This window comes from Schistocerca cancellata, chromosome 3 (assembly GCF_023864275.1).
Source record: "Schistocerca cancellata isolate TAMUIC-IGC-003103 chromosome 3, iqSchCanc2.1, whole genome shotgun sequence".
Classification (NCBI taxonomy): domain Eukaryota; kingdom Metazoa; phylum Arthropoda; class Insecta; order Orthoptera; family Acrididae; genus Schistocerca; species Schistocerca cancellata.
The window spans coordinates 243,148,044-243,171,626 of record NC_064628.1 but is presented as its reverse complement, the minus strand read 5'-3'; the positions used below and the strand labels follow the sequence as shown (position 1 = coordinate 243,171,626).

The 23,583-nt window shown below is 40.4% G+C and overlaps 1 protein-coding gene across 1 annotated transcript in view; it reads right to left on the bottom strand.

Annotated features, from left to right (window-relative positions):
* The window catches only part of LOC126174878 (ATP-dependent translocase ABCB1-like), a 206,369-nt gene that overhangs the window by 98,240 nt on the left and 84,546 nt on the right, over positions 1-23,583 (bottom strand). Inside the window, exons 8-11 of the mRNA XM_049921294.1 lie at positions 23,270-23,465; positions 19,025-19,249; positions 8,366-8,491; positions 4,368-4,571 (exon numbers count right to left, since the gene is read on the bottom strand). Coding sequence (XP_049777251.1) covers positions 4,368-4,571; positions 8,366-8,491; positions 19,025-19,249; positions 23,270-23,465 — 751 coding nt within the window. The remainder of the gene's footprint in view (positions 1-4,367; positions 4,572-8,365; positions 8,492-19,024; positions 19,250-23,269; positions 23,466-23,583) is intronic.

The window sequence follows — 23,583 nt, the reverse complement described above, 5'->3', positions numbered from 1 at the left end:
ATGATAGAAGCCTGCCATATTCCGATCCTTGATATTCGTGAGATTGCAGGCATCTCATAAGGACACGTATATGCTGAATCTGTTTTTGAATATGAATGAGTGTGAATGTATGTTACCTTCGCCACGGCCGCACCTTGGGCTCCTGGTCGAAATCACTTTAAGAAAGAACTTTGAAACTAGTGTCTGAAAATACTGCAGAGTACCTCAAGGAAATATCTATCGTCGCCTCTCTGGGGAGCGCTTCTGTGGTGGGTGTGTCATGCAATGCCAGTGCCGCGGCTACAGAACGCAATGTACGGTTACTATGTCGAAATAATCAAAATCATTTCCACGGAAGTTGTGTATTTCTTATCGGTGTTCACGTTTCAGTGTGTGTGATTTATTTGAGAATGAAAATTCCTAAACAGTCGCGAGAACAACAATCAACTCAGCTTTCACTCAGTTAATAGTCGGCAGAAACCCAATATGCATTGGGATCGCACTTCCTTAACCATTGCTCAGAAAAGTGTGCAGTAAACTGCTGCAGTCATTATCACAAAAATCTTAGCAGTAATCCACACGCTTTCAAATCTAAACTGAAGAGTTTCCTTATGGGTCTCTCCTATTCTGCTGAGAAGCTCCTTGAAAAATCAACACGATTTTTAAGTTGTATTGTTCACTGCGTTTACTTAAACTTATGGATTGACTTTTTTTGGGTTCACAAACGTTTTATTTTTTATCGGTCATTACTTTTGTGTTTTAATGTCATGTAATGACACGTTCCATGATCTTGGATATTTGCTCCTCAATTTGGTCGTACGGAACCAGACGTCTAAATAAATAAAATAAATAAACCGCGTCGGGTCGGTTACGGGAGAAGTAGCTTGTGTGGAACAATTATCTATGACAACTTAAAAGCCGGCCGAATTGGCCGTGCGGTTCTAGGCGCTGCAGTCTGGAATCGCGCCACTGCTACGGTCCCAGGTTCGAATCCTGCCTCGGGCATGGATGTGTGTGATGTTCTTAGGTTAGTTAGGTTTAACTAGTTCTAAGTTCTAGGGGACTGATGACGTCAGAAGTTGAGCCCCATAGTGCTCAGAGCCATTTGAACCATTTGAACAACTTAAAAGTGTGTGAGAGAGTTATAATCATCTGATTAGATCCATTATAAATGGTTTTTGAAAGCCTGCGACTGTAGATATAATAGGTTTGTTTATAAATAAATAATCTGCCACCAGTCACGATTTTTCTTTATTTTATTATTCGCACGACGCGTTTCGAGAAATAATTCCCATTTTCAAGTGCGTTTTTTATGTGTGTTAAGCCATTTCTTTTGATGTTGTCAGTGTGTGTGAGTCTGCTTCATTTTGTTGACTTTTACTGTAATACATAAGAAACGCGATTTTTAGTTGGGTATCAATTCTTTCTGTGAGGTTAGTGGCTAAAGTTTGAGAACAATTTGTACTTACAGTTTCCTAATGGTCCATTTGTGTAGAGTCTCACACACACTTAACATCTTACACAACTTGTACACTTTACACATCGAAAATATCTTATATAAACAAAACAGTTACAAAGATCTTCTTACAGGTAGTTCACAGAGATAACATTATAGGTCTTCCACAGATTATGCTATGCTTTTGTACAGAGGTTATTTATCTTAACAATTTGGCTTATGAATTACTTATATTGATTTTACAGTTGTGCTTATTTCTATGTTTTACTATTTTTATTTAAGTATATTATCGAAACATCTGAAGAAATTCACTGATTCACTTTCAAGTTTTTCATTTAATATTTTATCTTCATATTTTCTGTGATGTGAATATATCTCCAGTTCTTCAAGCAAATCCATTTTATGTCCTTTATTTAGTCGGTGGAGTACTTTGACATTTTGCTCTATTTTTCCAATTGGGTGCCCTGTATTATGTATGTGTGTTGCTATTGCTGATGTAGTGTGTTTGTTGTGTGTGTATGCTCTAATGTGCTCTGTGTACCTGGTGTTGATATTTCGGCCTGTTTGTCCTATGTAGAACTTGGAGCATTCCTGGCATGTTATCTGGTATATTCCAGAGTCTGAATATGGATCATGATTACACTTTATATTATGTATTAGTTTTTGGTGTAGTTTATTGGATGTAGAAAACCCAATTTTTACTCTGTGATTTTTGAAAATATTTGCAATTTTCTGTGATACATTTCCTATGTATGGAATGCTAGATATATATTTGTTTTTATCTTTTTCTTCTGTGGTGCAGTTTGTACCTGGGTTTCTCTTCACTTTGTCTAAGATTGTGTCAACCATGGAAGCATTGTAACCATTGGCAACTGCAATCTTCTTCACTGTGTTTATTTCTTGTTGCATATTTTCTTGGTTCAATGGTATTTTTGTTGCCCTATGCAGCATTGACCTGTATGCTGCCTGTTTATGGATATTTGGGTGACATGAGGTTGCATGGATTGTGGTGTCAGTCATTGTGTTTTTCCTATAAATTTTGAATGTGCATGTGTTGTTGTGTCTTGTAATATTTAGGTCCAGGAAGTTGATACTTTTATTTTTCTCATGTTCCACTGTAAATTTGATTTTCTCATTTAGATTATTGAAATGATTAAGAATGTCTGTGATGTCTTTGGTATCTCCTTTCACTAACAGTAGTGTGTCATCTACATATCTCCTATAAAATTCTATTTTCTTTAGGCAAGGTTCATGGCTGTCAAATAATTTTTGTTCTAAGTGATTTATGTATCGGACTCTGGAATATACCAGATAACATGCCAGGAATGCTCCAAGTTCTACATAGGACAAACAGGCCGAAATATCAACACCAGGTACACAGAGCACATTAGAGCATACACACACAACAAACACACTACATCAGCAATAGCAACACACATACATAATACAGGGCACCCAATTGGAAAAATAGAGCAAAATGTCAAAGTACTCCACCGACTAAATAAAGGACATAAAATGGATTTGCTTGAAGAACTGGAGATATATTCACATCACAGAAAATATGAAGATAAAATATTAAATGAAAAACTTGAAAGTGAATCAGTGAATTTCTTCAGATGTTTCGATAATATACTTAAATAAAAATAGTAAAACATAGAAATAAGCACAACTGTAAAATCAATATAAGTAATTCATAAGCCAAATTGTTAAGATAAATAACCTCTGTACAAAAGCATAGCATAATCTGTGGAAGACCTATAATGTTATCTCTGTGAACTACCTGTAAGAAGATCTTTGTAACTGTTTTGTTTATATAAGATATTTTCGATGTGTAAAGTGTACAAGTTGTGTAAGATGTTAAGTGTGTGTGAGACTCTACACAAATGGACCATTAGGAAACTGTAAGTACAAATTGTTCTCAAACTTTAGCCACTAACCTCACAGAAAGAATTGATACCCAACTAAAAATCGCGTTTCTTATGTATTACAGTAAAAGTCAACAAAATGAAGCAGACTCACACACACTGACAACATCAAAAGAAATGGCTTAACACACATAAAAAACGCACTTGAAAATGGGAATTATTTCTCGAAACGCGTCGTGCGAATAATAAAATAAAGAAAAATCGTGACTGGTGGCAGATTATTTATTTATAAACAAACCTATTAGAGTTATAATCAGTTTGGCCAAATATCACGAGCTTAGATACTTATCGTCGGAATATCGTACCGCAAAATCATGAAACAGTGGTGTCGCGATCGGTCGCGCGTATGCCCGCGATAATAACTGATTACGTCACTAGAACTGATCAGTGCCAATTGCAGTAATTATATCACTCGCCTGAACATAAAACAGCTTGTATGAGCAATGGATTTCATGTGGTTGTTCTCTAGGCATTTGTACTGAGTGATCAACTTTTCGGCACCTGGCCCTCCAAAGGACTACGTGACTGAAGTGTCAATGAATGATTAGATCGATTGTTTAATATATTAAATGGGAATAGTGCACGCCCAAAATTTAAAGTGTTTGATAATCAAAATTTATTTGGATCTTGTCAGGTATGGCTCTGAGCACTATGGGACTTAACATATGAGGTCATCAGTACCCTAGAACGTAGAACTACTTAAACCTAACTAACCTAAGGATATTACTCACATCCATGCCCGAGGCAGGATACGAACCTGCGACCGTAGCAGGCGCACGGTTCCGGACTGAAGAGCCTAGAATCGCTTGGCCACAACGGCCGGCGCTTGTCAGATAAACTTGGATCTTAGACTATGAGTGTCTTCCCAACCTGTTAAATGATAAACATTACAGGGTGCCGCTTGTAGCTGGCAGTGCGGGTAGAGAGAAAACAGCAGCCGCTAAACAAGGTACGTAGGGCTTGGGCACGTAGTCGTAAAATATCTAGAATGAAACAGAAAGATTTACCTGTGGCAGTTTCGATATGAAACTGTGTGCATTGGCTACTTTCGCCACCTCCTCGATTTCTTGCATGGAACAGCCCGCTCGCCCGTAGCGGATGTTCTCGGCGATAGTTGCGTGGAAGAGCACCGGCTCCTGGCCCACCACGCCGATCTGCGACCGCAGCCAGCCCACGTTCAGCGTCTTCATGTCGCGCCCGTCCAGTTCTACCTGCAAACAGGAATAATTTCGACTTAATCTCACGTAGTTTTACAGATTAAATTTGTTTTGGATCCCGAAATGTTCTAGAAGTCTTTTGAGGTTCAAATTGTTCAAATGGCTCTGAGCACTATGGGACTTAGCCGGCCGTAGTGGCCGAGCGGTTCTAGGCACTTCAGTCTGGAACCGCGCGACCGCTACGGTCGCAGGTTCGAATCCTGCCTCGGGCATAGACGTGTGTGACGTCCTTAGGTTAGTTAGGTTTGAGTAGTTCTAAGTTCTAGGGGCCTGATGACCTCAGATGTTAAGTCCCATAGTGCTCAGAGCCATTTGAACCATTTGAACTATGGGACTTAACATCTGAGGTAAAACTTAGAACTACTTAAACCTAACTATCCTAAGGACATCACGCACATCCATGCCCGAGGCAGGATTGAAACCTGCGACCGTAGCGGTCGCGCAGTTCCAGAATGAAGGGCCTAGAACCGCTCGGCCACACCAGCCGGCTCTTATGAGGTCTTTTACTATTTTGTGTCATTGATCTAGTCGATGTATTCCCGTGGTTAACTTACTGCACTCACGTTCTCCAGAAAGATGGTTGATATCTCCGTCTGGCCACACACGTGAAATGTTTTCCGTGATTTTCCTAAAACAATTACAGGGGATGCAGACGTGGCTCATTATTAAAAGGGCACAAACGATACGCTTCAACTTGATCCAATCCGTATTTGCAATGAGTTCCTAATAACCATTCTCAGGGTGTTCCTTCCATCTTTCGGCGTAACAGCGTTATAAAGTTACAACTATGGAAAACTGAATAAACAACAAAAAGTGTTCTGTAACGGTTTTTTAGTTGTGAAGAAGCTTCTTTGTTGCGATCTCTGTTTAATATACAAAAAATCACTTGTAAATGAAGACAGAAGATTTTTTACGCTGTGATTTGATATTCTGGGAAAAATCCTGTACAGGTAAGTAACTATACGGATAGTGCACTCCAACGAAAATCAAACATTAGCGAGAACGTGGTGTGTATGATTGATTCACAGTGATAAACTGCGTAGTCACCAGTTATGGATGGCCAACATTTATAGGGCAGCATTCTAACATGAATCAGCCGTCTACTGCTGAAGCAAATGTGGTGCAGTTGTTCCCGTATGATCTTGGTAGAAAAAAAATGTTTGATTTCTTACATTCAAACTTCTGGCGCTGTAATTCAAAGCAGATTGTTGTTTGCCTTTTATGGATCTGTAGCCCAGTCTACGAAGACCAAAAATTATCGACTGGGGAAGAAAATCGTAATTTTTGTACAGTCGTAGGGGGCGCGTAATGAATAACGTATGAAAAATCCTGAGTTTTGTGGTGTGGTGGTGATGAGGGATAGGGGGGGGGGGGGGCGTGTGAACGTAACTTCATCTCGAAAACCAGGCATCTATCGAAAGTATTTTTTGGTACAAAATTAAACAACTTTGAATTTCCTACAAAAAAAGGTACTGAAATGTGGAAACTATTAGTCCTAGAGAAAAAAATGAGTATGGCCCTTCTTCTACGAAATTTTGTACTGATAAACATTTTCACTAGTTGCCACGGTTTACGAGATAGTCAAGAACAACATAAAAAGTGACCTTTGAACGCCCGCAGTCCCAATGCTCACTGCAAACCGGTCAGGATATTTAGTACGTTGTTTATGACACTGCCCCTAATGCTGTACAAAAATCTGCTACTACACGACTTTTCCCCCAAATTTTTCTTCATTTACTGGACTACTGTGGGTACAACGTGACATTTTTTCCTGAAATACTTGTGGTCGTCCTATGCGTCGGTTTACGCGTGTGAAACACTGTCTCTGCGATATTGAAGACTTCGCTGTTGACCTCGGTTCTTTGTGTAATCTCCTGTATGATATGAACCATGGTTCTAGCAACGATTATCATTTCACGTTCGAAGTCGGTTAATTCACGACGTGTTGTCACATTGACTACACAGCTGTCGCCAACAGTACGCTCAGGTGACATGTCTACACACATGCCGTACGCAACATATGTCTGGTAAAATTGGCATGCGACTTTCGAGAAGTATTAATTTTTTCGGAGCTGTTAATAGATGTGCTGTTATGCTAGACTTCTCTGTACAGAATTTGAAGAGTTCTGCAGAATTTCGTGAAGAATATAATAGGAATTCGGAAAATTTTAATTTGCCAATTTGTGGAAAAGTTATGATCAAAACTCTTAATAGCTCCCAAAGAATGTTACAGGAAACACTAATGACATTTTATTTTTCAAATAATGGTTCATGAAATAATTGTAATAATGAGGGACCTATTTTCTCTACATAAAAAACAAATTCGTACAGCAGTTCTGACCACAGTTCTGGATTTCGCTCCAACAGTTATATAGAAAATAGTCAGTTTAACCCTTACTCGAACTCGGAAAACTTTGTGCTAGGTAGCAGGAGGATCAAACTCCCACTGTTTACTATCTGCGCAAGATTACGCCAAGTTTCATTGTTTAATTTAAGTTGGCTACTTACAGCAAAATTGTGGCAGGGATAGATTTTGCAGCGTTTTCAATGATAGCGGTAAGGTAGATTTAATTTGCAATGAAAAGCGCTGTAGAATCTGAGGTATAATGTTGCTGCTGTGATAAGAATTAGTGGCATTGTTTCAATATATTTGCTGGAGGCAACGAAAAATTATTTTTGCGTTTGGAAGATGGTCATGACCGCACACCAGCTCCAGATATTCAGTAAACGAAGAACATCATGCTACTCCGTTAAAAGAAAAGGCAATGATATGGATGACATGTCTTTAAAGCTTGTTCGTATAGATGAAGGTAAGCATCAGACAACAAGGAACAAGTTAACTAAGAAAGACATAAGTATCATAATTAAGCCGGCCGGTGTGGCCGTGCGGTTAAAGGCGCTTCAGTCGTAAACCGCGTGACCGCTACGGTCGCAGGTTCAAATCCTGCCTCGGGCATGGATGTGTGTGATGTCCTTAGGTTAGTTAGGTTTAATTAGTTCTAAGTTTTAGGCGACTGATGACCTAAGAAGTTAAGTCGCATAGTGCTCAGAGCCATTTGAACCATTTATCATAATGAAGCTCGATCAGTCAGTGCTCTTGTGCATTCATCGCCCTAGTTTAACTGACATTTATGAACCGTAACACTTGTAAAAATGTACAGTCTACCGGAACTGAAATGTTTTACCGGCTTGAAAGAATTTAACCTCCTCCATGATAGAGGCATTCTCCACACCATCTCATCCTGTCTTTCAAAAACTTTCGGATGCAATAACCGATATCGGATGGAAAATGTTATCTAAACATGTTAACGCAACAGTTAAAAAATATTTTAACCTAATGTGGGACTATTCAAATTTTGTACAAAGAATTCTAGAATTATAGAATATCTATCAAGAAGTCTGAAACAATGCATATTTCTTGAAAATCCGGTGCCAACTTCAACTGACTCGCAACATCTAGCTGAAACATTCAGGAGTCATACATGGCACATCTACAAACTATAAATGGTACAACCATTCCTGTGACTTTTGACCTCACAGCATGTGAAATCTAGACAGTTACATATACCAAACAAATCCATAACGTAAATCACAACAATAAAATGATCAAAACAACAATGACGAAAGTTCCAGAATTTAAACAGCTACTTTATGAATATAGAAAGAATTATTTTCTGTAAGCTGGTTATGGTTTCTTAGTTTGTTATTCGATTGCTTCATAGCAGCACCTTTACAATAAAAGCTGTACTTTGCTGGAAAAGCTCTGTTGATATATATAAGATACGCACTGTTCCTTGCACAGGGTCGTAGAATCTTTGGATGAGCTGCATGCACGTGGACTTCCCACAGCCGGAACTTCCGACAAGCGCCACGGTCTCACCAGCTTTGATCTTCAAGTTGAGACCTTGAAGGACCTGGTGACAAGGAGAACGTCTTGCATAGTAAAACAATGTAATCAGAAGCAGGCGGAAAGTTGAGTCAGAACGACAGGGTATTTCACAACACAATTCACATTACACCATTTGGAGAGGTTGTAAGCCTCCTACCTTTTTCTTGTGGCTGACCTGAGTACATGGTAACACATGACTTCAGTAAAATGCCCTGAAAATGTGTACCTTTTAGAGTTAATTTCTACCTGGGAAATATCTGTCCACAGTTTCGTAGACATAGATGGATTTTTGGATGAATTTTAAATCAGTTACTTCTTGAATGTTGATAAACTGATTCGATGTACGTGTAATTAACATTCCTTGTTGGCGGTCCAAGTCTTATGAGCGTGTAAGTCTCAGGCTGATAGTCAAACATTTGTCCACGCAAGAACACGAAATGTAATAATCACGTCGAAAATAACCTAGTAAACAGAAACAAGTCTCGGAGTCTCTGCAGCAGTAGTTACTTTCTGAGCTGAAAAGGCAAGCAAAGAATTGAAAAGGGGTGATGAATGCAATTTAGCTCTGTGTTGATTAATATTCCTGCTGAAATCAACTTTCATAATAAAATTCGTGTTCAGATTCACGACTGAATATACAGGCAGCTGTACAGCCGAATTTATAGTATGGGTTTCATTAAGTGACAAAGGATGGGAAACAAATCATAGATTTTTAATTAAACTACTGATTATTAAAACGCAGTTCAAAAGCAATAACACATGAAAGGTTACATTTGTCGTGTGATGGAGCTTGTGTTGGGCAGGCCACGATGTACGAAAAACTGAAACTTTCTAGATCCATTAGCGAATCCTGAATGCATTTAATTGAGAAGGATGTGATCTAGTCAGTATGCCTACGAGGTGGAGGAATTAGAGTAAAACCGATACTGTACCACGATCAACGGAAGTTAAGCATGAGCGCAAGTGAAGGCATATTTAAAGACTTGAAAATGCTGTAAGCAAAATATTAAGTTCAGTGTCAAGTGTAAGCTGCTACCTCAAGTAATTCTCGCAGTTCGTTGCATGAGAATGGCCATCATTAAGTAATCTTAGTGCAAATACTCAACGTCCACGCCAGCTGTTCGTAGCAAAATGTGGAAACGGCGACACGAGCCAAAAGCCAAAAACGGAATTAGACTGCTCTTTCTACCTTTAAACACGTCTCACAAAACACGCTACACAATTCGTGCAAGCCTGTGATTGGACCATAAACACTGCCTACAAGGCAAAGGCTAGCAGACAAGCCTTCACTCGACTAGTCAAAGACTGTAAGACATTAAACATAGATTACCTGTTACAGGATGTCTTTTCAACAGACTCGTGACTCGGAACTCGAGTAAGAATGTGAAACGTTACTGTATAACTAATTATCTAACAACTACCGTTAATTTTTTCATTAAAAAACTCAATGAGTTTTAAATTATGATTACAATGTCTCCCATGTATTCTGACCTAGGATAGCTTTTCCTATCCTACTTTTGAACACGAACATTACCTCTGTAAATGACTTTCAGTGTGTGTGGCATCAATTGCTCTAAACTGAATCGGACTACCTTTAAATGAAATTGAATACAAAGAATGGCTACCAAAAATACGCAGAAAGGCTACCTCATCAAACAATCAGAACACATTAGTTAATTGTCGCGTACTGGAATTGTGTCCGTTAGAGACTGCATAAACTGAAATATGGGCAAATTTTACCAAATGATTACGGTTTTGATTCCATCTCACAAAGTTCGCTTTAATCCCTGCGATTGATCCTTACTCGCAACGGATAACTCAGCTCCGTCCTCTGTTCTTTATCTGTAATAACATGAAGTTCTGGAATGCATGTACCTGAAATAAATCACTGTGCAGCTAATTGTTTAATCATTTGCCTTAGGCTACTTTGCCAAATGAGAATTTTCTTATCTTTTCAATAATGCAGCTCAATGTCCACGCAATTGTGATAGAAGAGGTAGTGCAGTAATATTACGATCTGCATTCACACTGTAAAGATAGACTTAATGAAATGTTTGGAAATCAATGAAAAGGTTATTTTAAACTGAAGTGGTATTCGAATCTCTTTAATAACACAGAAATGTATCACATTAGCATAAAACTATTATATTTTCGTGGCATTGTCACACATAATAAAAACTATTCATACAGTACTTTAGTTACAAATTTACACTTTTTTCCGTTATAACGTACTTTGAACTAAAAGTGGTGGGTGACGAACAGTAATTCGGATTCTGAACGTATGACCGATAATTTGCCTTGGATATGAAAATGTAAATGCTGTTGAACAAAGTGTAGTATTTACAGTACAATAAATACACGCCTAACAATTGCAGCAAGTAAGAGCTATATTCATTTATCTTTTTCCAAATGTGTCGTCTCTCTATGAAATCATCTCAAAATCATTCACTATCCTCAGTCACAACAGGGAGCATCTCAGACAGATTTCAGTCTCCATTCAGCACGTCCGCCGTCAAAGCTTCGCACTCATAAGCAATACAAGACACACTCTCTCAGCAGACTCTCTCTCTCTCTCTCTGTTTTCTACTCGTACTACAACCTCTGGTAGCCAAAGAGTGACATATCATTCATGTGATAAGGCATCCAAAGACGCCCTTAATGGTAAACGTTCCAACATAACTGCCACATCGCATGGTGTATAAACTTTTCAAATGAATAACTTGACAGTTAACATTTCAGTGACCGACATTCTAGGTTGCAGACGGTATATGAGTTTTACATAAATAAATACACCCTGAAACTGTCCATTTGAATATTACAAGGAAAACAAGGAGCGATTACCGGTACATGGTTGATCATTCGATGTCATAAGGTTTTATCACTCTCTACAATTCCCACCCTATTCTTTGTGACTATTTCTTGTTTATGATAGAATTTGTTTACCTTTATGTTTATTTATTTTATTTTATAATTGCAATAAGCCTGATAATGCTGCAAACGACTTCGGGTAGACTTGCTACTAGTCGTTAACCTCTACATCTTCTGGCTTTCTTCAGACTGATTCTGAACTGAAACGTCTGTTTCTCCAACACGGCGGGATATGAGTTCTGTACACATAGCTAGGTAAGCTCTTGTGCTTCTAACAGTACGATACTTTTTTAAGTAACGATTTTTGGCTGCGCTGAATGAACAGGACAAGAAAGTATCTAGTAATTTTTGGTTTGTTTTCAAATGGTTAAGACCGCTCTCGCACATTTGAAAGAATTTTAGGCATTAAACTATTGAATTGACGTCAAATTGTATATTTCTAAGGAAATATCAATTGTCGTAGTATAGCATACAGTGCTGCCGTTCCTTTTTTAACACAGATTCGTAGAGTATCTATAGGGCCTCCAGGCCACTTTGGGTCTATAGAGCAACAATTATGGAACTATATGAAAAGAGACGTAAATCAGTTACAAACTGCGGTGTGCACACATTTCATTCAACTTGTATACATATCTACAGATATTCTGATTTAGGTTTTGAGATGTTCGGTATGCCTGCCATCATTGGCGATGATGTGGCGCAGACGAATAGCGAATTCGAGGTGTCGGAACATCGATGCTGTCGATGACCTCCTGACAGGCTATTTTCAGCTCAAAAATGGTTTTGGGGTTATTGCTGTACACCTTGTCTTTAATATAGCCCCACAAAAAGGAGTAGAATGTGTTCAAATACGGAGAATATGGCGGCCAATCGAAGCACATGCTAGTGGCCTCTGGGTATCCCAGAGCCAGAATGCAGCCCCCAAAGTGCTCCTCCAGGACACCAAACACTCTCCTGCTTCGATGCGGTTGAGCTCCGTCTTGCATGAACCACATCTTGTCGAATCCAGGGTCAGTTTCGATAATGGTGATAAAATCATCTTCCAAAACCTTCACGTACCGTTCGGTAGTCACCGTGCCATCAAGGAATATCGCACCGATTATTCCGTGACTTGACATTCTACACTACACAGTCACATGTTAAGGGGGAAGAGACTTCTCGATCGCTAAATGCCGACTCTCAGTTCTCTAAATGGGCAATTTTGCTTATTGACAGACCCATCCAAATGAAAGTGGGCTTCTTCGAGTGCATGCACATGCTAATTCCCATCATGACCCGCTGCCAACCGTGCAATTTGAACGTCCTAAAGCAAACCGTTCAAAAGTTATGACGATTTTATTTCATATAGTTCAGTAATTGTGACCCTGTAAATGACCTTGAAAATTACCAGTGCTAGTGAGGGTTGCCTACATGCCAAGGACAATAACATCAATCAATAACCTTAAATGAGTGACATCATCAAGAAGGAAGGTGACAGAAAATTAAAAAAGAAACTGAAAACGGCCAATGGTAGTAAATTTAAAAATTAAATATTGTGCTAATGATAATGCAATATAAGGTATTCGATTACTTGTCAAAAGTTTTCGCAATCGCACATAAACACATACACACACACACACACACACACACACACACACACACACACACATCCTGAAAATTACATAAAGGGACACAATATAGTCATCTTGGCTGTGCTGTAAAGTTTTCAAATGTTACAATTTTTTGCGCCGTACATAAAGCGCACTAGTTTAAATATCTGAAAGTACTTTACAAAGTGCTCAGAAGCCGTTGAATGGTCAAATTGTTTTTGTGTCATGTTCAGAAGTATTTATCCAAAAAAATTACATAAAGCAGAAGCTTGCTTAAATTAGTACAGTCCTGATAAGTTTATAAGTAGCAGCTAACAGTCAATGAAGGTGTTCAATGAAATGCATAGCTCAGCTGATTACATTTCGAGGTGGCAGTCCATTTCCGCAACAAATCCCTTCAAAACCTGGGAGATACAGAATAAAATTCTGGGCAGTTTGTGACAGTGCAAGATGCTACTGCTTTGAGATGTGTGTGTATTTGGGGAAGGAGGAAGAAACCTGAGGCGTGCGACTTGGAGAGAATGTTGTGAAAAACGTGCTGATTGAAACTGAAAAGTCTGGAAGTAATATCACCTGTGATAATTTTTTTTATATCTCTCTATTTAGTTTATTATTTGCTGTCGAAAGATCTGACACTAATTGGTACTATCCGAAAGAACAAAGGTGAACTGCCTGTCACCTAAAGGACATGAAATATACTTTGCATTATTTTTTTCAACCAGAACTGATGATAGCCTCTTATGTTCACAAGAAAAACGAATTTGTTACCGTCCTCAGCTCTCTTGATCAACCAACCGTGTCATCATGGCAAGTGAGGTAGTGTGTAGTTATAATTAGATACAATGCCACAAAGGGCGGCATTGACACTATGGACTAGAATACGCGATGCTACAGTGTGAAGAGAAAAACTAGGCGTTGGCCATTGGTGGTTTTCTTGAACATGGTCGATGTAAGTATAATGAATGCATACATAATTTGGATGATGGCTACCAATAAAAAAATGAGACGTCGTACTTTATTATCTGTTTCGGAAAGCAACATGGGTAAAGAAGTAGCACCGGATCCAGAAAGGGCAGTGAAAGCACCAGCTAAAAAAAAGGAGAAGATGTGGATATTGTATTGAGAAGAGAGAGAAAGTAAAATTACATGTTATAAGTGCACCAAACGCGTATGCTCGAAACATTCTGATACTGTCTGTAGATCCTGGGCAAATTTGCAGAAAGAATAAAAGCCAGCAGTAAAAGTATAAAAACTGCGTTTTCTAAAATGTTATCTTTAAATAAATAAATTATTTTAAAATTACTTATACCTCATAAGTCATTCACATCATTCACAACATAAGTAGTCAAAACAGCCTCAGTTTATGTCAATTTCAACAATAGGGGCCTGAGAGTCCCGACCGGTAGGCAACTCTATACAGATTTTCTGATAAGAAGAGGGTTAAACTCCATGTGTCGTACTGTGCAGTCGTAACTTACTGTAAATTTTGCATTGTATAGCGCGAGCATTATAGCCATTAAAATCGGCGTGTCGTTTCAGTAACAGTTCAGGTTGGGAACCTTAAACTGGCTACTTAGAGTGAGTGTGTGGTGTGTGCGAAACTTTTGTTATCATCTGAGTACAGGATGGACGTGATGACTAAATATGTACTTAAAATGTGACAACATATCAGAGCTTACATTCAGTGACTGCGACTTATTTAGCAGCTTAGTGAGATCTGGAACTTGAAAACAATTTTTCACCCTGTCAGCACATTTTCTACGGCTTATTTTTTACAGCTTTTGTAGCAAATAAACAGCTTTCTTCTCTTCAGAGCAGGAGTGTATGCCGCAAAAGGAGATCAACAAAAGGAAAGTGTAGATGTACTGCTAATGGTTTGAACGTCGTCCGCCGAAAGACAGCGTAGTGGCGTAGCTGCCAGAGTGCCATCAGTGTCTATCATTTAACAGTGAAAGCTCACAGCCAGAAGGCTCAGTGTGGTGCAAACGTGTGAAGCAAGCAGACATCCATGACATGGAGACGCACTGGTACTTCTTACAACCAACTGAGCGTCTCAGAATGGGGCAAACTGTGGACTTTCGAGTGGCGGGATGGTCCTTTGGAATAATTTTCTCCCAAGTTGGACGTGCTGCGTTAGTGGTGCAACGATGTTGGTATCAGCGGTCACTTGGACAGACTCACACCTGTAGACGACGTTCGGGACGTCCAAACAGCACAGATGACCGCCAGCATCGTCATATTGTAAGGCAGCAGTGGAAAATCGTACAGCTACCACAGCTCAAATAAGAGGGCTTGGGAGCTAAGACGTGTCAAAACGAACTTTTGCGAACCGTTTATCAGCGGTGGAACTACGGGTGCACACACCTCTAACAGGTCTTCCACTCACACCACAGCATCGACGTGCACGGGTAACTGGTCCCATCAGAGGATTACTTATAAGATGGAATGGCACGCCGTGGTCTTCAGCGATGAAGGCAGATTCTGCCTGCACGCAAGTCATGGTCGTTTGCCCTTACAACGTAGACCTGGTGAGTGCATTTGTCCAACTCACAATGGCCCCGACCCAGACCTTACGGTCTAGGGCGTGATAAGCTACAATTCTCGTTCATCTTTGCTGTTTCTGTAGCGAAAGCTAACCAGCACTCGGCACCTGCAGAACGCTGTTAGACCCATTCTTTTGGCGTTCTTGCAACAGGAAGGTGATGGGTTGTCCCAGAAACATGATACTCGTCCACACACTGCCCGTAAAACTCAGTGTGCTCTGCAAGATGTAAACCGACATATGGTTGGGAGAGCGGTGTGCTGACCACATGCCCCTCCACAGCCGCATCCAGTTACGCCTGTGAGCTGAGGATGACACGGCGGCCGGTCGGTACCGTTGGGCGTTCATGGCCTGCTTGGGTGGAGTTTAGTTTTTCCCCACATGTAAGTACTTTTTTTCCATTACGAAACTGACGATTCTTTGACGTCTCAGGGTGTGTCCTATCAACCTGTGCTGCTCTCCTTCGATGGCTATTAACAACACTTTCACCCAAGGGGGATAATATAAAAGCAACTTGCTCCAGTTCGCAGAGGTGGTATAGATCAATGGGCAACCAAGGCTCTAATAATAAATATTTATTGAGTCTGTGACCGGAGGTGCACTGAAAGATTATCGGTTCACAGTACTCATCCACGAGTAGCTTTCACTGAAGTTAAGCAATAATAAATAAACGTACCAGATGGTTATAATTAAAATGCATCTATTCACTGAGGTCCAGTGAGGGCTATAATTATCGTATGGCAGCGAAACTTGGTAGATATGCTAATGCGTTAATGCAGAACCTATGTACGCTGGAAAAAATTAGTTCCAGTTTTGGCCACCAAGTGCAAATCTGCCACTGTACACTGTCTGTATGACGGTGTGATAGCCAGGCTATGAAGTCAACATAATGCCTTTCTCATTTGTTTTACTTTTTCTTCCCACATCCTGTTTTTAATCCATTACATATGGAAACATTTCTACATATACCTTTCTGGCATTACAGCGTTAGATTTTCACCTGTTGGCCCAAAATGAAACTATTTTTTTTTCTAGCATAAGTCGTTTCTACATTAAAGCGTTAGCATATCTACAATGTTTTGCTGCCATACGATAATTACAGCTCACAATGGATCTCTGTGACCAGCTGCCCTTCAATTTTAACCATCTGGTACACGAATGGAGACAGCTGAAGAGCATAGAAACTTACATGGAAAATTACTCACACTATACAGACGCCATTAGTGTGCTACACGGACCGAGTGGCGTGGTGCAGTGGTTAGCACACTGGCATCGTATTTAGTGGGACGACAATTCAAATCCCTGTTCTGACATGCAGATTTCGATTTCCGTGATTTCTCCAAATCACTCCAGCCAAATGCCGGAATGCATCCTTTCAAAAGGGTATCGCCGATTTCCTTCTCCATCCCGTAATCTGAACTTGTGCTCCATCTTTCCTCACTGTAGACAGGATGTTAAATTCCAATATTCCTTCCTTCCATTTCTTTCACACAGAGAAAATTTTAAAGAGTTCGGTTAAGCTTGACATAGAGGACTGAAAAATGAGGTACTGTTGCAGATGACAAAGCAAAGGTCATGGTGGAACTTTACAGCATAACTGAAGAAGTCTGCCTGTGGCCATAGCGCGAGGCGTTCGATCTCGCCGTGCGAACGACGTGGCGTGCATAAGCGAGCGACACCCGCCGAGTTGTGCTCAAGCTGAACTGATACTAAACACAAGGCTGCAATTGCCTGCCATGAAACGCGTCAGCTACATCTGTTAGTCCGCACCGAACTGAAACTTAATAGAGCTGTTGTGTTGGTGGTCTGATCAATGACCCATCTCTAGCGAGGTTTCGACCCTGAAAAATATGACCTTTGTCAACTTACATGGATGGCCGATGCCAAAGACCAACTGCTCTGGCGTAGAGAACACGTTTTTTCACATTCTGGTTGAGTTCTATCTGTCGGAAAAGCACTCCTCACTGTGTTTCTATGACTCCACGTGGAAAAGGAAGGACATGTATAAAACTGGGAGAGTCTTTGGCAGAAATCTCCTTTTTAAGTAAGTAAGAAACTCTCAAAATGCCAGCTGGCGAAGTTTGTTCCCAAATTTGAGTTCCTCAGTACGTTACGAATAATTACAGTAATGTCTCCTTTACCTTGGAATCTTTGCTAACTGCTAAAATCGTAACTGAAAATTAAAAGAACTCAAAGCGAACTAATATTAAAAATGACTACACCTATGAGCTGTTAATTATCAAAGAGTCCTTAATCTGTAATCAGATTGCATCGTTTTTTATTATTAATAATTTATTTCTCTTTTTGAGACCTATGACGGACACACAGGCGCTCTCGCAACACCTGGCCTTTAGTCAATTTGGGCCATACATTTATTTTTTTCTAAATTCGATTCATTATACCGTCATTAGTTATCTGATCTACACAACTGGTCTTCAGCTTCATAACACCACATTTGAAAGCTACTGTTCCCTTATTACCTAAACTATTTATTGCCCACACTTTACTCCCGTCCTAGTCTACACTCTGGCCAAATACGAGGGCTATTCGTTTATTAAAGTCCGCTTGGTTGCAAAATGAAAACAGTGAAAATTAAAAAAAAATGTTTTATTTGATACAGTTAGCTATCCTTTCAGCTACTTCTCTACATAGTCACTGCTCCAACTTAGATATTTGACATATCATTGCACCAACTTTCCAGTACCTTCATCATAGAAGGCAGCCACTTATGCTTTCCGCCAATTCTCTACGTGGTCCGCAGCTCGTTGTCTATGCCAAAACGTTGTCTTTATTGTCAGCAATTCACGTGAGGAGAGATGAAGCTGACAGGGAGCCACAAACGAGCTGTATGGCGGGTGATAATACGCTTCCCATCTAAAACGCTGCAAGAGCGTCTTCATTGCCCTGTAATGTGCGACCGAGAATTGTATGGAAGAAGGAAATGCATGACGCTTACTTTATGTGGGCTGCATGAAATCAGGTCATGTCTCTCAGCAGATACTCATAGTTTGCGGGAGACACTACTTTATAGGCACTTTTACCTGCTCACTACCCACTCGGAACTGAAAAATGTGATCTGACGTGATCGATGGGCATACTAGAGACACTGCCCAACACATCTGTGCAGAGCTTCATCGGATTTTCACTGTGATTTCCATTTCGCGACCGATTGGATCTCAATAAACAATAACCCTCACCCCCCTACCTGTAGAAAAGACTTCCTAATATTTAAGTTCATATACGACGTTAGCAAACTTCTCGTTCTGGAAGAGATTTACCTTGCTACTGACAGTCTGCACGTTATATTCCTTCTACTTCGGCCATCGTCAGTTTTGCTGCTCAAGTGATAGAATCTGTTTAATTCTTGTGTCTCATTTCCTTCTTTAATTCCCTTTGCGTTGGCTGATTTATTTAGACTTCATTAGCGCATGGAACGATGAAATAATACACGTCATCACGTAGTTTTCCGCCAAGACTACCGAAAGTGACCGCACACTCAAAAAAGTTCTTATCGGAGAGTGTGAGATGCATTTACCTTACACATCATGTAAATACCTTACCTTGATTCCCTTCCGCGATGGGTACTCGAAGTGGACGTTCTTGAAAGTAACATCACCCTTGGCGTAGTAAGGTTTCTCGCCTTCTTCCGACAGGCTGTCGATGTCTGGTTTGCGGTCGATAACAGAGAACACCTTCGCGGCGGTGCCCCTAGCCTCAGAGATCATCTCGATGTACGCTGACAGTGAGGAGAACATCGACGACCCATGCGTCACCGAGTAGAACACCTGCCAAAGATTCAGTATTAGTCCCACAGTTCTGTCCCTGGGAAAGGATTGCCTAACCGGAAGGGATGAAGAGAAAAAGGCTGAACTAAACGGGATACAGTCTCAGACATGGAATGTTGACTATCATAAATCTCAATGTGGTAGGGTAGACAGGCGGATAAATTTAATAGTTATGGACCAAAAAAGGCAATAGCAGAGGCTGGATAATGAATATGGCTATAAAGAACGTAACTGAGAAGGAATCTTAGAGTGTGAGAAGAAATCAACCGATCGAAGAAAGGAACAGACAAAAATATCCAGGAAAAGGAAGAAATATGGCAAAATAAACCATTTAGAAATGAACTCAACAGAAATTGCAGGGAAGATAAAGCGAAGTGGTATCCAGAGACAGAAAAGGAAAAGACTATTTCAGCATATGGAAAATCCCAAATAGATTTCAGTGAAAGCAAGTACATAACATTAGATGAAAGGGTTGGCAAAAGAGAGGAAGCTGTGATGGGTCGCGTGAAACCTGCCAGAAGAAAAAACAACGAATAAACAAGTAGACTAAAAAGTAACATTCGTTGGATGGACAACACATTTCGTCATTTAAGATGGCAGTTGGTTCACTGACTAACACGAAAGAGAAAAATGTACAAGTAGTCCAAGATTTTTTAAAGTGCTAGTATTGTTCAAGAGATGTAACATATTCAGAGATTGTATGTAACGAAAGTAATGATACTCTGGTAGCAATGGCAGATGAAGTATATGAAGTTACTGGAATCACAAATCAAGAAAAGACTATGGGAGATGACGAATTCAGAGACTGTTAGTAACAAAAGTAATGATATTCTGGTAGCAATGGCAGATGAAGTATGTGAAGTTACTGGAATTAGGAATCAAGAAAAGTCTCTGGGAGGTGACAAATTTTCAATAAAAACGGAAGCCAAAATAATGCAAAAGTAATCGAAACAATGGTTTGCAAAATGTCCACGGTATGAGGCAATTCCCGAAAACTGTAACAACGCTGCAGCTGTTTTATTTCACGCGAAAGGTGGTAGACACGACATAAAAACTGTAAATGTAACAGTCTCCTCTCTGTAATGTGCAAAATGTTCACCAACGCAGAGATAAAACAATGGATTTTAATTACGCGATGAAAGAGTCTTTGTTTATAAGTGGATACAAAATGGCTCTGAGCACTATAGGACTTGACATCAGTGGTCATCAGTCTCCTAGAACTTAGAACTACTTAAACCTAACTAACCTAAGGACATCACACACATCCATGCCCGAGGCAGGATTCGAACCTGCGACCGTAGCAGTCGCGCGGTTCCGGACTGAGCGCCTAGAACCGCATGGCCACCGCGGCCGGCGAAGTGGATACAGAAAATGGGAAGTTATGAAAGAGGTTCCAGAATCAGCACTAGCTTCCATGCATGGGATCTGTGTATACTGCGAAGCATGTTATTCAAATGAACGGTTGTCTGGTTTACCATCTGTTCACTTAGTGGATGGGCGATTCATCGAAAGATGAAAGAGTAAATACAGGTGTACTCCTGGAAGACATATTGTAATCCTAGCTGCTCATGTTGTATGAGGATGTGCGGAAAGGTAATGCCTCCGAATTTTTTAATATTCTGTTCTCAATATCGGTTGAGGTACTGTTCGATATACATATCAGTCAGTCGACTTCTCCGCTTCGCTGACGCAAGATGAAACCTTCTGCCGCCAGACGGCTCCGATCTGTAGCGTGTAACATCGCTGTGCGTAACGTAACTACATCAGTGTGTGAGAAACAGCGCGCTGTATTCTGGTTTATAACTGCAGAAAGAGTGCCTCTAATCGAAATTCTTGGAAGAATGGAAGCTGTGCATGATGATGATGATTGTATCGACATCAGCAATATGCCACGTTGAGTTGTTCGTGCTCACAATGAAGGAAACAATGGTGCCAACCTCAATGTGTGTGACGGAGCTCGGAGCGGACGACCATTTACGGTAACCGATGAGACTCAGCGGAATCTGGTTATGATCAGAAAAAATCGTCGGTTAATACAAACACAGGCCTCAGGCATACCATGAGAGCATGTACAGACCATCACTGCAGGACCGTATCACAGAAAACTATCTGCAAGGAAAGGTACCTCGATTTTCTCTGAAGAGTTCTGAACCCTATACCGATGAGTGTCGACGGCTGCCGGATGCGGTCGTCCATTTCCAGCACTGTCATACACGTTCAGGTTAGCAATACCGTTTCCTTCTTTCGAGCATGAACAATCCAACGCCGCATATTACTGATATCGATGCAATCATCAAAGTAAACATCCTTCATCCTTGCATGGCTTTCAGATGGACGCACGTCTTCTGCTGTCAAAAACTCGATTAAGGCACGCCATTCCTCACGTACCGACATGGTTACGTTACACACAGCCGTGCTACACTCTACAATTAGGAGCCATCGAGCGGTAGAGGGTTGCAACTCGAGTTGGCGAAACAACCGATACTTGAATAGAATAAAGAATTAGGAGGCGTTTCTTTACATCACGACCCTGTTAATAATCTGGAAAACAATACTACGTTTTAGCAACGTTAGACTTCCTACGTAGCATTCAGTTATCTATAAATGATTACTGGCAGATATATCCATTCATATCTTGATAAGATTTCGAAGAGTGGCTAAGATTATATTGCTTTCAATATTCACAGATGTAAATTTATTCGCTTTATAAACCACCGAAAAGTAGTTTCCTATAGCTAAAATATCAAAGAGTCGTATTTGGGATCAGTCAGCTCATACAAATACCTGGTTGCCAATATTTGCTGGGATATGCAACGGAATGACAATATAGGCACAATCATATGTAAAGCGAATGAAATCTTTCTACAAAGGAAATCGGTTACAAATCACTTGTGCGACCCACCCTAGAATATTATTCAGGTGTTTGGCCCCTGTCCCAAATACCGGGTGTCGCAGGAAGAATGATTAGTATTCAGGATATGACATGAAAGATAATTCTAAGCAAAAAAAAAAAAAAAATAATCTAGTAAACGTGTGTTCTAAAACTGGACACCTCAAAAGCTATGAGCACTTTTCTATCTTCACTACTGTAAACACAACTCTTCTACTGAACAAGTGCTCACAACTCCTAGGGTACGCATTATAGAGGCCATGTTTACTAGGTAATTGTTTCTTGTTCTGGTCCGTACCACCTATTCCCAAAATATGAAAATATGGAAAGAAATTAGCTTGCAGTAGAAGAGGTTTCTTTCACAATGTCGAAGATGAAATGCTCATCGTTCTTAACGTATACATCGTAAACCCCTTGGTTACTAGACTTTTTTTGCTTCGAATGTTCGTTCCTGTCATATTCGTGAATACTGGCCGTTCCTCCTCGGACATACTGTATAACTGACAGGGATTACTGGACGTATGCAAGTAAAGGCAGCACGAACGGTAACACGTTTGTTTGACTGAAGGGGGGAAGGGTATTCACTATGGGAAGTATTCTGATCCACGAGAAGGAAGGAAGATTGGGGTTTATCGCTCCGTTTAACATCCCATCGACAACGAGATTATTAGACCCGGAGCAGAAACTGTGATTGGTTAATGATGGAGTAAGAAATGGTCCACGCCCTTTCAAAGGAGCCGTCCAGGCGTTTGCCTTAAGCGATTTAGGGAAATCACAGGAAACGTAAATCTCGATGGTCGAAGGGGAATTTGAACCGTCGTCGTCCCTGATGCGAGTCCAGTGCACAAGTGCTGCACCTCGCTACGTACTTCACAGTCGTTTACGGAATTTCCATGTGGGTATAAATGCAGAACAGATAGATTTTAATGAATTTGGCACACTGTTACGACGCAGTTGAAAGCCGAAAACCAGGTCCACACTAATATGCCAAGACGAAAAATGTTTCTTACCATTGCTACTTATCTGTTTCTGTTGTATATACCCACACAGAGTAGTGCATCCACCACCGATATAGTATCTTGAAGCAGGTGGTCATTCCACAGTCTCGACAGAATATGTAGCACACTTACTGTGATCACGGTTGCTGCGTCGTACTTCCTCTGGCTCTCGGGATACTCTTTGTCCCTGAGCATGAGGTACACGCCGTACCAGGACGCCACGGCATACACGATGTACACGGAGAAAGACGAGATAGCAGAGTACAGTCCGCCAGCTAGGTTCCTCTTAAAGCCAACCTTCACAGCATCTTGCAACTTCTCGTTGAACCTGAAACATGTAGCAGGTTATTCTCGTGAGCTATAGATCATAACAGATGAGGCAGGTTGCCTAAGGGAAACTCAGTGACGGTTATGTCAACGATTTCTGTTTTTATAAATTATAACTC